Raw genomic sequence first — 14,237 nt, 5'->3', positions numbered from 1 at the left:
GTTAGCCAAATAAATCTTCATTGTTTTTAAACTCAAACCTACATTTATAGCATCTTTGTGCCATTATTACAGGTAGTAAATTTTTGAGAAGAGTATGAATTATCAGAGTGAAAAGACTGTGCTTATTTAATATTATTTTTATTATTATTATTAATTTTGGAGTTATTTTAAAATAATTATTTGTAAATCTGAAAACTACTTTAATTAAGGGCTTGAAGGAACCATTCTTCTGTGATTTCTTGGTTTCATCAATAGTTAGATGGGTATTACTATTTTTTTCTTGAGGATATATAAGATGAAAGAAGTGCTAGGACTTAGTTCTTTGCAGTAATTAGGGGAGCATAAACGTATGAGAATTTACTTCCTCTCTGAACATCTAATTTGCCTCTTCTTACAAGGCTCAAAAATGTATCTTCTGCCTTATTATCCCATTGCTATCCTTTATGAGATTAGTAGCAGTAGCAAAAGCTGACTCCAAGGAAATAGGAACAAGAAGAATAATCTCCTCCAAGGGACCTCATTAATTCTTATGACAGTTTCCAAAAGATTATTATTTTTTTTTTTTAAAGAATGACCTCCCTTTCTCTCCTTTAGAACCAGTTTAAAAAAAGAAAAAGAAAAAGATGGTACATTGTAAATCAGCATTTCCTTCTTTTATAAATAATTTAGAAGAATTAACTAATTACTTGGCTGCCTTAGTGCTTAGAAAACATACTGATTTGATGTTTGGAGCCTTTCACTGAAAAATATTGTACCAGGACAAAAATCTGAGGTCTACAAACATTTTAAGTATAGTATATTACAAAATAGCTGGGTTCTATAGCTTCCATTCTCTCCATCTCAAATTTCTGTATAATTTTACCCATCCTTTTCCCCTGCTTTCCTGTCTCAATACAGGATCCTTCCTTATTTCCATGTTTAACCTGTCAACTTATGCTCTTAGTGAGTTTTTGTGCTCTTTAATCACATCCTCTCTTACTTTCTTTTGATCTATATTCCATGTCTCTTTTGAGCGGCACTTTCTTCTTTGCTTACAAACATGATTAAGACTGTTTTATACTAAAAATAACCTCCTTTGACTTTCCTATCTCCTCACCTTGGCCTTGTATGCTTTCCTATCTCTGCCTCCATATTCACTTCTTAAATGTATTCTGCCCTCCCCCACTCCCACCAGTTGTGATTTCTCCTTTCTATAAATTCTCATAACACTTAATATAACATTTACAAGATTCTGCCATTGTAAGTCCTTGAATACATACATTAGCTGTATGATTTGTTAAGGTCCTGGCAGGTAGGAATTGTCTTGTGCATTTTTGTAACCTCTAGTGCCTGCCACAGTGCATTAAACTTAGTAGAACTTTAAGATCTGTTGAATTAATGAATAAATAAAATGGTGTGGAGAAGAGAAGTGTGTACCTTCTTCCTGGATATGTCACAAGGAGGGCAACATTGTTGACTAAGTGTTCTCCATTTCCTGGGTAGTTCACATTAAGTGAACCCTGTTTGCCTCAGTTTCCTCATCTGTAAAATGAGCTGGAGAGGGAAGTAACAAACAACTCCAGTATCTCTGCAAGAAAACCCAAATGGGTTCACAAAGAAACAGACATCATAGAAACTACTGGACTACAACATTTATACACTTGGGCATCTCTCCCACAGTAGGAACTTTTTAGTGTATTAAATACCCTGTAGGGGTTCTTAACAAAGTTCTTAGTGATTTGAGTTAAAAATTATTTTACGGTAGTTGGGTTATATAGTAGATAGGGTAAGCCTGAAGTCAATAAGAGTTATCTTCATGAGTTCAAATTTGGCCAAAGGTATTTTCTCACTGTGTGACCCTGTATAAGTCACCTAACCCTGTTTTTCTCAGTTTCTCATCTGTAAAATGAGATGGAGAAAGAAATGGCAGACTGCTCTGGCATCTTTGCCAAGAAACCCCCCCATTGGGGTGACTAAGAGTCAGACACAACAGAAAATGACTGACTACAATGTACAAAACACTGTATTGCTAGAAATACAAATACAAAAAATAAAGAGATGCTGTTCCCAAAGACTTTTAATTCTACTGATGATTTGTTAGTTTTATTTCATAGATGATCTCAAAAAGCTAAACCAAAATTAAGTTTTACCATTTTTCTAACTGGAAAAACTAGAAACATGCTGTTGTAATTTTATTTGTTTTGGAATTATAATTATGAGATAAAATGTCACAATACATATTTACTGTAAATGTAGTGCTAACTAGCACAACACCTTCACAGAAATGGTGAACATGGATTTTAAAATCATTCTCTGATAGTTCCTATAGGTAATCACTATAACATGAGGAGAATTTACTTTGTACTTTTTTTCATTGAATTATTTTTTTCCTCTAAGCTGAGGAAACAATTCAGAGAAAGACTTGCAGAAGTCTTTGTTGTAGAACAATTCTGGATTCTGGCACAGAGTAAGGCTGCCACTTCTCTATCTGGGATCACAATAATCCTCTTTTATATCAGAAACAGAAGTCAGGATAAAATGGATGCCTTTCTTTTGTGTTCTCTCTTTTTTTTCCTCTTTCCCTTCTGCTTGAACCAGCAAGTAAGATGAGAGCAATGGAAGCTGGGATAAAGTAAGGAAAACCTGAGTATCAATCATTACTTGAAACCTTGAAGAAGATGGGAGAACTATTGGGGCATGGAGGAACAGCTGGCACTATTAACTCACTCAGAACCAAAGAACAACAGCCACTCTGATTTCAGTCTGCCTTTAGGTAGGTAAACTGGAAAAAACACAGTCTTCACAGTGTTCCCTTTAATTTTTGATCTAAGACAGGAGAAGGAATGGTCCTCATCCCATTCCTTCTTTTTCAGAAACTTTGGACTTGAATTTAAGATCCTTTTTATCCACACCAAAAATTCTGGAAGAGAACTGCAACAGAAAAGTGACAAATATAATGACAACTTTTCCATCAGAAGTGTTTATTTTCCTTTTCACTTGGTTATTTTGTGCACAATAAATTATGTGATCAAAACATATTAAATTTAGGAATACATGAGTGATGTAAGAAGTGACCCAAGAGAATGGAATAGACCTAAGAAGAAGAGTCTCTGAGTCAGATCCAAATAGTAGATTTAATTATTAATAATAGATTTTATTACCTGCTCAATATTTCATTTAATCGTAGTTAACTCCAGTGTTAAGTGCTAAGACAATTGAAATTCTGCCACCCAATGACAATTACCACTTTATACAGATAATGAAGGTAGTGCTAGGTTAGTATTACATATATAAATAAATATGAATAAAATCTGAATTCAAATCTCCTTAAATCAAGTTTATCCTTACTCCCAAATCATGCTCTATATAGCTTCTAAAGTACTTTTCTTAAAGCACAGTTCTATCATCACGACTTCCTATTCCGCACTCTTCCAAACCCCACCAAACTCCACTAACTCTCTATTGACGCCAGGATAAAATATAGAATCCTTTGGAAATTTAATATTTTTAATTTCCCCAGTTACATGTAACATTTTTTTACATTTGTTTTTAAAAGTTTGAGTTCCAGCTTCTCTCCCTTTCTCATTTAAAAGACATCTATGATGTTATGTAAAATATTTCCATAAACCTCATGTTGTGAAAGAAAACATCTATCTCTCCCTCCTCTGCAAAAAAAAAACAAAAAAAAAACCTTCAAGAAATAGTTTTTTTTAAAAGCATGCTTCAATCTGTATTCAGACACAATCAGTTCTTTCTCTGAGTATGGATAGCATTTTTTATCATAAGTCCTTCAAAGTAATCTTGTATCAATATATAGTTGAGAATAGCAAAGTCATTCACAGCTGATCATCTCACAAGATTGCTATTACTTGGTACACAGTAAATTTCACTTTGAGTTCAAGAAAGATTTTTTTCAGATTTTTCTGAGAACATCCTGCTCATCACTTCCCATAGAACAATAGTTTTACATCATAATCACAAAGGACAATTTATTAAGTCATTCCCCAATTAGTAGGCCTGTCTCTAATTTCCAATTCTTTGCTCTGTGAAAGAGCTAAAATATTTTTGTACATAAAGATCCTATTCCTTTTTTTTTCATTTTAAAATCTTTTTTTTTTCTTTTTTGATATTTATGCTTAGAAGTGGTATTGTTAGGTGAAAGGATATACATGGTTTTATAGCTCTTTTGGTAAAGTAATCTTGTATCAATATATAGTTGAGAATAGCAAAGCCATTCACAGCTGATCATCTCACAAGATTGCTATTACTTTGTACACAATAAATTTCACTTTGAGTTCAAGAAAGATTTTTTTCAGATTTTTCTGAGAACATCATACTTTTGATCATTTAACAAATGGAGAACTTTTTCTAAAGTAATTTTGACTCAGTTTTTTATACATTTGATAAATGAGGTCTTCATCAGAGAAACTTGCTTAAAAATTCTTTCCACAATTACTATTGCTAACTGCTTTTCCTCCTCTGTATTTTCTATTTTCTTTCACCCTGTCTCTCCTCAAAAATGATTTGTTTTTGACCACCTCAATATGCCCTCTCTCCTATCACCCTTCCCCCTTCTCATATTCCTTTCCCTTCCTGTAAAATAAAATAGATTTCTATAATCATATTGGGTGTGTATGTTATTTCTTCTTTGAGCCAATTCTGAGCAGAGTAAAATTCACTCACTCTCCTTCCTCCTCCTCTTTTTACCTGTATTGTGTTAAGATTTTTCTTGTCTCTTATGGCAGATAATTTATATCATTCCACCTCTCCCTGTATATTTCTTTTTCATATATTAATTCAATTAATTCATCTCTCTCCCACCCTAATGGAAAAAAAACCTGAAGAAAAATAAAGGAGGGATGGAGAGAGATAAGGAGGGAGAGAGGGAGAGAGAGAGAGAGAGAGAAACAGAGAGAGGGGAGAAAGAGGGGGGGGAGAGAAAATGTTTCAATCTATATTCAGACAAAATCAGTTCCTTCTCTGAGTACAGATAGTCTTTTTCATCATAAAGTCTTTCAGAGTAGTTATGGATCATTATACAGCATTGTTATTAATTTGGGTACAATGTATTCGAGTTCCTGAAGGACTTTCCAGGCTTTTTTTTTCTTTCCTGAGAGCATTTTGCTCATTGTTTCCCTTAGAACAATAATATTCCATCACAAACTCATCCTATCATTTATTCAGCCATCCCCCAATTGATGGGCATTTCCTCAATTTCCTTTTTTTTTTTTTTTTTTTTTTTTTTTTGCCCTGAAAACTGCTATAAATATTTTTTTGGTATATATCTTTTCTTTTTAAAAAATCTCTTTTGGCATTCATGCGTATTGATATTATTACATAAAGGATATGCATGCATTTATGGCCCTTTGGGAATAGATCATATCTTTGGATCATTTATAACTTGGGGCATGGCTCTTATTTTTTTTAATACATTGACTCAGTTCTCTATTTGAGAAATGAGGGGTCATCAGAGAAACTTGCATCAAAATTCTTTTTACAATTACTATTGCTAATTATATTCCTCCTTCATTTATTCTATTCTCTTTCTCCTTTCATCTTATCCATCCTCAAAGTGTTTTGCTATTGACCATTCCCTCCCTCAATATGCCCTCTCTTTGATCATCCTCCTCCCTTCCAGTATCCCATTCCCCTCCTATTTTCCTGCAGGATAAGATAGATTTCTATACCCCTATTGAGAATATATATATATATATATATATGTTATTTCCTGTTTAAGCCTATTCTGATGAGAGTAAGATTCACTCACTCCCTCTTTTCTCCCCCTCTTCTTCTTTACTGTAAAAGCTTTTTTCTTGCCTCTTTTTTATGGCAGATAATTTGTACCATTCCACTTTCCCCTTTTCCTTTCCTCTAGTATATTCCTCTCACTCCTTAATTTAATAATTAAAAAAGACATGATCATTTCATATTCAACTCACACCCATGCCCTCTATTTATACTCATCCTAACTGCTATAATAATGAGAAAGTACTAATGAATTATAAGTATCATCCTCCCATGTAGGAATATAAACAGATAAACCTTATTAAGTCCCTTATGATATCAATTCCTTGATTACCTCCTTATGCTTTTCCAGATATTGTATTTGAAAATCAAATTTTCTATTCAGTTCTGGTCTTCTCATCTTGAATGCTGAAAAATCCTTTATTTCAGTGAATGTCCACCTTTCCCCCCGATGAATTATACTCAGTTTTGCTGGGTAGGTGATTCTTGTCTGTAATCCTACCTCCTTCTCTCTCCAGAATATCATATTCCAAGCCCTCTAAATCTTTATTGTAGTAACTGCTAAATCTTCTGTTATCCTAACTAAAATTGAATTGTTTGTTTTGGATGCTTGCAATATTTTCTCCTTGACCCGAGAATTCCAGAATTTGGCTATAATATTTCTGGAGATTTTCATCTTGGTATCTTTTTCAGATGATCAATGGATTCTTTCAATTTCTATTTTGCCCTCTTGTTCTAGTAAGTCAGATAATTTCTTGAAAAATGATGTTCAGCTTCTTTTTTGATCATAATTTTCAGGTAGACCAATAATTTTAAAGTTATCACTCTTGGCTTTCTTTTTCAGTTGGTTTTCTACTGAGATATTTCACGTTATTTTCTTTTTTTTTTTTCATTCTTTTGGTTTTGTTTTATTGTATCTTGAGCTTCCATTTGCTCAATTCTAATTTTTAAGGAATTATTTTCTTCAGTTAACTTTTTTACTTCCTTTCACATTTGGCTAGTTTTACTTTTCAAGGAATTTTCCTCATTAGTTTTTTTTGTATTTTCTTTTGCATCACTCTCATTTCTTTTCCTAATTTTTCCTCTCTTTTACTTGATTTTCAAAATCTCTTCTGAGCTCTTCAGTAACCTGAGACAAATTCTTATTTTTCTTGGAGACATTGGATGTAGGATCTTTTACTTTGTTATCTTTTTCTGAATGTGTTTTGATCTTCCTTGTCATCATAGTAAGTTTCTATGGTCAGAATCTTTTTTTCTGTTGTCTGCTCATTTCCCCAGCATATTGTTTGACTTTTATCTCTTTGTTAAAGTAGGGCTCTGCTTCCAGGGTGGAGGATGCACTGGCCAAGCTTTAGGAGTATTGTGCAGCTGTTTCCAGAGATCCTTCTAGGGACTTACAAGTTTTCAGTTCTTCCAAGGAGAAGTATGTTTGAGTGACCACAAGCACTTTGTTCTGCCCTGAAACTATGAGGAGGGTACCCACCTCCCTGTGGTTACAAGTTCTGGTATGCTAAAATAACAGTCTTTCCTCGGAGCCAGTTCAATGAACCCTTGACCATCTCTGGAAAAACCAGTCCAGTCAGTGCTGCCACTGATTCAGAGGCCCCAAGGCTTGTTCCTTGGGGCCAGGGTGGGGACAGCCAGCATTGGGATTACATGATGATCTCCCACTCTGGTGCAAAAGATCTTTCCTGCTGATCTTCTAAATCATCTTTGGTGGAAAATTGTTTCACTTCATCTTTTTATGTATTCTGACTTTCTAAAATTTGTTTAGAGTCATTATTTAAAAGTATTTGAAGAGGTTTGGGGGAAAGCTCAGGCAAGTTCCTGGCTTTACTCCACCATGTTGGCTTTCTGGGTTAGCAAATACATCTCTGCTTTTGTATAAGCTGGAGACTTTGTGAAACTCAACCTCACATAAATCCAATTCATGTGCAAGTCAAAACATCACCTGTAATGTCATTGGTCCTCTTCAAAAATGAAGGACAAATAAACAAGTGCAGGTTTATGTCACACACTCCCTCAGAAAATTCCAGTGACTTCCTATTGTCTCCAAGAGCAAATACAAAATGCTGTTTTTAGCATTCAAAGTCCTTCATAACCTGACCTCCTTATGCCTAGAAGGAGAAAGAAATGGATAAAAATTTGAACTGTTTTTCATAATAAATAACTCCAAATATTGAGTTGATTGACTGTAAGACAGCCAGTGGACCCATAGTTAAGCTTGATTCTTTCAAAATTAAGTTCACTTTTACTTGTAACATAGAGATGAAGTCAACAGGATCTTTTCTTAAAATGGAAATATGGGTTATATCACTATCAGCAATAACAGTCGAGGAAGTACAATAGCCAAATTCTTCCAACTTCCTCTCCAAACAACTTTAAAAATAATTTATTACACTGAATTCTGGAGCAGGAAAAACAGAACCAACAAATGCTTGGGGTGAAATATTTTTTGAGACCCAGACAACTTTGGAACCTTAGAAATGGCTGCACCGGTAGAAATGACACATTTAGAAGCTCTCAGCCCAAATACTGATTAAAAAAGACTAAACTAATTAAAAGAAGATTTAAAATTAGTCAAAAGAAGATTATAGGGGGTCTGTGCCAAACAATAGGCAAAGATCAGATGCTATTTGGCAACTCCAATGTCCATATGCAATTACAGAAAACAGAGAAGAGCTAGAGTTTGTCGCTGCAAGGGAGCAAGAATCCTGCTTGTTAAGGACCAAAATTCAGATCAGGAGTGAAATGACCATACCAAGGACCACAGCATAAAGCAGTGGTCATATCACCACATCCTTAGATTACATTACAAACCCTGAAAACTAGCTGTGAAAACAGCATCAAGAAAAATACCAAATACACAACTCACTTCCACTGGAAGTGAGCTAAGTTCAACTTAAACATAAAGTTCAAAATCAAGAGAGAGACTGGGAAAATGAGTAAATAACAAAAGAAAGATTTACTGTGAAAAGCTGCTATGGGAGAATTCTGGGAAGATGGCATTATAGGTTGTTAAATCATAAACTCTCCAGATTTCCCCTACAAAAAGAATAAATTTGTGCTTCAGGGCGAACATAGGTGAAAAATCAAGAAGATTTGAGGGAAAATAGGCATCCCTTAGATACAACTGGAGAAAATCTGAAGAAAGACCAAGAGCCAGGATTAGCCTCTGTGAGGTGCAAACACCTCCAGGCCTGCTTGGAAGAATGAATCATTGGGGGAACCCTGGGGTCAGCTGGGTGTAGCTGGAACCTTAGCAGGAACCACAGAAAGTTTCATCACCTGACTGCTTTGGGAAGACAGAGGGAATCTCTGCTGATTAGGAAGGCAAGGCCCAGCTTCAGGGCAGGGACACAGCTCTGGGCAAGAAGAAGCCAGCACCTGTTAGTGCAGAGGCAGCCAGGCAAGCATGCTGCTAGCTGGGGGCATGGCAAGAGAGGGGAGCTCTTGGTTTGGAGTTCCTGGTCAGAGGGGAGAGGTGCAGTGAAAACAAAGACACTATTCCCCCACCTCATGATTAGAGGTGCTGATAGTAATACCTCTTATTTAAAAAAAAATAAACAGGCAAAGAAGAAAGAACCCCATCACAGAAGCATACTATGGGAATAAGAAAGACCAAGTAGGACTCAAGTAAAAAAAGCTTCTACCCAAAAGAATAACATGGAAGAGCTTCCCCGGTCAGAGAGAATTTATAGAACTCAAAAAAGAATTTAAAAATCAAATGAGAGACCTTGAGGAAAAACTAAAAAAAAAATAAAATAAAAACCATTCAAGAAAAAACAAAATGATTAAAAAAAAAACTTAACCAACTAGAAAAGGAGATACCTAGTCTTAAAGATGAAAATAACTCCTTGAAAATTAGAACTGGGCAAGGAGAAGCCAGTGATGTTATGAGAGCCCAAGATATAACAAAACAGATTATAAAAAGTGAAAAAATAGAGCAGAATGTAAAACATAAGAAAAATGACAGATCTGGAGAACATATCATGAAGAAAAAACATAAGAATGATTGGACTGCCTGAAAGTTATGACCCAATAATGCAAAGAAATAATCCAAGAAAATTGTCTTGAAGTGATAAAAGAGGAGGGGAAAAAAGAAATAGAAAAAAAAACTTTGATTATCACCTCAATGAGATCTTTTGTGGAAAACACATGGGAATATTATGGTCAAATTCACCAGATTAAAGTAAAAATTTTGTAAGAAACAAGAAAACAATAATTCAAATATGCTGGAGTTACAATGAAATTGTACAGGATTTATCAGCAGCCATAATAAAAGACCATAGATCTCAGAATCATATCTACCAACGATCAAAAGAACTAGGCCTGAGGCCAAAAATATCATATCAAGCAAAATTATCTATTAATATTGAATGAGAAAAATGGACATTCAGTTTTCAGGACTTGCTATTAACTAAATCCAAACTTAATAGAAAATTTAACATATAAAAGTCAGTATTAAAGATCAATTAAAAGGAATTCGACAAGACAAATTGTTTATGTTTTTTATAAATGGAAAATGAATACCATATGTTTAAGATTGTCATCAACAAGAGGGCAACTCAAAAGAAAGAATGGAACAGAATTAAGGCAAAAATAGTTATTCTATAAATGAGGAACAGAGGAGGAATAGACAGAGACATTAGAGGGGGGAGGAAGGCTTGTAGCTCTGAAAATCTACTTATATGAGGAATGAGTTAAATAGGTAATACTACATACATACCATGAAGGATATAACACCCTCCAAAATCTAGAAAGAAATAAGGGAAGAGGGATGGGGAGAAGGCGAAGCAAAGAGAGAGGAAAATAAAGGAGGAATAATGGGGAGAAAAGGTTAAGTAACAGCAAGGCAAATTAGGGGTAGTATTAAAGCAATGAATCAGCAGGGATAGGAAAAATATATTTTTTCATTATGCTTGCTTAGTAGACTTACTTATGTATTATTTGACACCCTGAGGATGGAGATAGTTGCTATTTTGAATATGGGATGTATGATCAGGGAAGGACAACATGTCTAGCAGCAACATGTAAAGGGTGAGACTAAACCAAAAGGGCTGTGAACTCTGAAGGGAGAAGAATTAACCTTACAATAAGTAAGCTTGTTCTCCTTTTTGTATCAGTGTGTGAACTCTCATGGAGTTTTTCCACTTCAGTAGGAACATATAAAAAGTTTAAACTGCTTCACTCATCCTGAAGTCATTCATTTACTGTACCCTTTTTGGAGGTTCAGAATTTTATTTATAATGCTATTAACTGGAAAATGGTTGAATAAGTTGTGGTATATGAATGCAATAGAATACTATTGTTCTATAAAAAAGTGATGAATAGGCAGTTTTCAGAAAAGTTTAAAACAACTTACATGAACTGATGCTGAGTGAAGGGAACAGAACCAGGAAAATATTGTACACAGTAACAACAAGACTGTATGATGATCAATTATGATAGACTCTCAGCAACACAGTGATCTAAGACAATTCTAATAGATTTGGGATGGAAACTGAAGACTGAATACAGAGCAAAACACTATTTTTACTTTTTTGTTGTTTTTCTTATGGGTTTTCTCTTTTTGTTCTGGTTTTTTCACATCATGAAATATGGAATTAATATGGAAATATGTTTAAAATGATTGTACATGTATAACCTACATCATATTGCATGCTATCTTGGAGAGGAGGATAGGAAAGGAAGGGAGGGAGAAATTTGGAATTCAAATTCTTACCAAAATTAAGAAATTGAAAATTATATTTATATGTAATTGGAAACATTAAATACTATTAAGTGAACAAAAAAGGATCCAGAGAGCATATTTGATAATATGCAATAAAAGCCCTTGAAAGAAGAGGATTAAAAGAAGCACAATTAAAAAATAAGAAAAAAATTCCCAGGACCAGATGGATTTATAAGTGAGTTGTACCAAATGTTTAAAGACCAATTAATTACAGTACTATATAAAGTATTTGAAAAAAACAGGCAAAAAAGGAGCCTTACTAAATTCCACATAAACATGGTATTGATACCTAAACCAGGGAAAATGAAAACAGAAATTATTGACCAATTTCCCTAATGAATACTGATGCAAAAATTTTAAATAAATATTATCAAGGAGATTATAACAATATAACACAAAGATCATATAATGGGAGGGGGTCTTTATACCAGGAATTCTGGGCTGGTTCAAAATTAGGAAAACCATAAACCATAACTGGTTATGATGTGGGTGTAGCTCCCTTTAAGATTCCTTGTACCTTTGATTTACAAGATCTGGTCAAAACCCCAAGGGAACAGATCAGTATCTGAGCCAGTTTGGGCTTGTACCCAACCCCCCCACCGGATCTGAGCTGGCTTGGATAACCCAACCCCCAACTATCTGAAAAGCCCGCCAAAAATCTGCCTTCCAGGAATCAGCCCATAGGCTTCTTGAAGCAGATAAAAGAGCCAAGGTGGAATCTCTTTTGTCAGAGAGTTGAAAGATGCCAGCCAAGTTGCTTGTATCAGAGACTCTCTGTCTCGCCTCTTTCGGTGTATATCTTCCTCTATTTAATGCCTCTTACTAACAAGACCTTAACCTTGCTTCCAAACCTTGCAATAAATCTTGTTTTTATTAATCTAGGTTTTCAGGCCCTGTAAATTCATTTACAGGGGACTCTCGCCGCCACTAGACCTGATTTAACTTTGTATCCTTGCGCCGAATCCTAAGGGGTTGCAGGGGAGCTCCATGTGACTCCCTGTACCCCAATCCTGCCACTAGACCTCAATTAATCCTATTGGGGTATATACCTCATTATTAGGTATTTACCTCATCATGTTACCTCATCAGTTATATCAGTAACAAAAACAACAAATCATATGATTATATCAATAAATGCAGATTTTTTTTAAAAAATACAATACCTATTCTATTAAAAATATTAGAATGCTCCTAAACTAGAGCACTAGAAATTGAACTTTTATCAAATGGATAAAGAGCAAAAGCAAGAGCAACCATTATATGTAATGGGGTTAAAGAAGAAGTCTACACAATAAGATCAGGGTGAAGGAAGGGTATCCATTATCGCCAGTATTATTCAATACTAGAAATGCTAGCTATAGCAATAAGACAAGAAATGGGAAAGGAACTATATGTACAAAAATATTTATAGGAGCTCCTTTTGGTTGCAACAAATAGGCAATTAAGGAAATATTAACCAAGTGAGAAGTGGTTGAACAAGTTGTGGTATATGGTATGATAGAATACTATTGTGTTATATAAGAAATAAGAAGGATGGCTTTGGGAAACTTGGTAAGATTTATATGAACTGATGTAAAGTGAAGTGAACAGAACCAAAAAAAACATTCTACACATTACAGCAATATTATAATGATAATCAACTGTGAAAGACTTAGCTATTTTGATCAATACAATGAACCAATGCAGTTTTAAAGGATTAATGATGAAAATTACTATCCACCTCCAGAGAGAGAACTGATGAACACTGAGTACAAATGCTTTTTTCACTTTTTACTTTTTTTGAATTTTTTTGCAACATTACTAATATAGAAATGTTTTATATGACTTCACATGTATAAATGATAACATATTTCTTGCCTTCTCAATGGGTGGAGGATTAGAGGGAAGAAGAAAATTTTGAACTCAAAATTTAAAAAAATAATTAATGCTAAAAATAAGTGAACAAATAAATTAATTTGTTAATAGTCTGAAGAGTATACATGGTCAAGATCCTTGGGGTTCAGTATGATGACCAATTACCATTGACAGATGCAGTGATTATTTGATAGATGATTACCTTCAGTTTTTTTTCTTTTTCCTGAACAATGACACGGATGATGAAGGTTGAAGTGCTAAGGAAGCTCAGCATTAACAAGATGGAAAAATGCTCCTGTAAGATTGAAATGAATGGGTCCTTCATGTAAGATGGAAATGGGAACCTCTTCATAACAATTTGGATTTTCTTATGTTGCTGAATCACAGTGTCATTCATATGGTAATGCATGATTTCTCTGTTGACAGCATGTTGCAGAGACAGAAACCCTTCTCGGTAATATCCTAAACGAGAAAGCAAAGAATACTAAACACAACAGATTGAGAAATTCTACAGATGTATATCATTTGATGACTGTTGGGAAAGTTAGACCTGCCTATTCATAGAATGAAGATGAATTAAGGCATGAAAGACATTCCTTCAGTTCTGAGGGATGGCAGAAAGCTGTGCAACTGCCTTCTCTGAAAGATTTATCCCCCTATAGGCCCTGCTAATTTCAAAGTCTTCTCAAATTTAATGCCCCCTCTGGATGTAGTCTATAAGCACACAAAGACAAATGTCAATGATAAGGAGCAATGTTAGCTTCATTTGATGCTAAAAGAATCTATATAAATTGAACTTAATCAAGATGAGACATTGTAATAAAGCAACATGAAAAAGATTAATGCTGCTGCCACTGCATTGGCATAAATGTAGCTCCTGAGTACTAAAATAAGGCCTTAACTAATCTTAATAGTAAGCTTATCT

The 14,237-nt window shown here is 34.5% G+C and overlaps 1 protein-coding gene across 11 annotated transcripts in view; it reads right to left on the bottom strand.

The window, feature by feature from the left end:
* LOC141551272 (phospholipid-transporting ATPase ABCA3-like) overlaps window positions 1-14,237 on the bottom strand; it is a 249,925-nt gene that overhangs the window by 170,445 nt on the left and 65,243 nt on the right. For 10 of the 11 annotated variants that reach the window (XR_012484816.1, XR_012484817.1, XM_074282726.1 and 7 more), the window contains one exon: window positions 13,515-13,774. The exons of the other annotated variant lie outside the window; for it this stretch is intronic. Coding sequence is in view for 8 of the 10 variants with exons in the window: in XM_074282726.1 (XP_074138827.1) it covers window positions 13,515-13,774 (260 nt within the window). In the remaining 2 variants the exon portion in view is untranslated. The remainder of the gene's footprint in view (window positions 1-13,514; window positions 13,775-14,237) is intronic. 11 annotated transcript variants of the gene reach the window in all.

This window comes from Sminthopsis crassicaudata, chromosome 1 (assembly GCF_048593235.1).
Source record: "Sminthopsis crassicaudata isolate SCR6 chromosome 1, ASM4859323v1, whole genome shotgun sequence".
NCBI classification, from domain to species: Eukaryota; Metazoa; Chordata; class Mammalia; order Dasyuromorphia; family Dasyuridae; genus Sminthopsis; species Sminthopsis crassicaudata.
The sequence above is the reverse complement of the archived record's forward strand: the minus strand, read 5'-3'. Positions and strand labels throughout refer to the sequence as shown.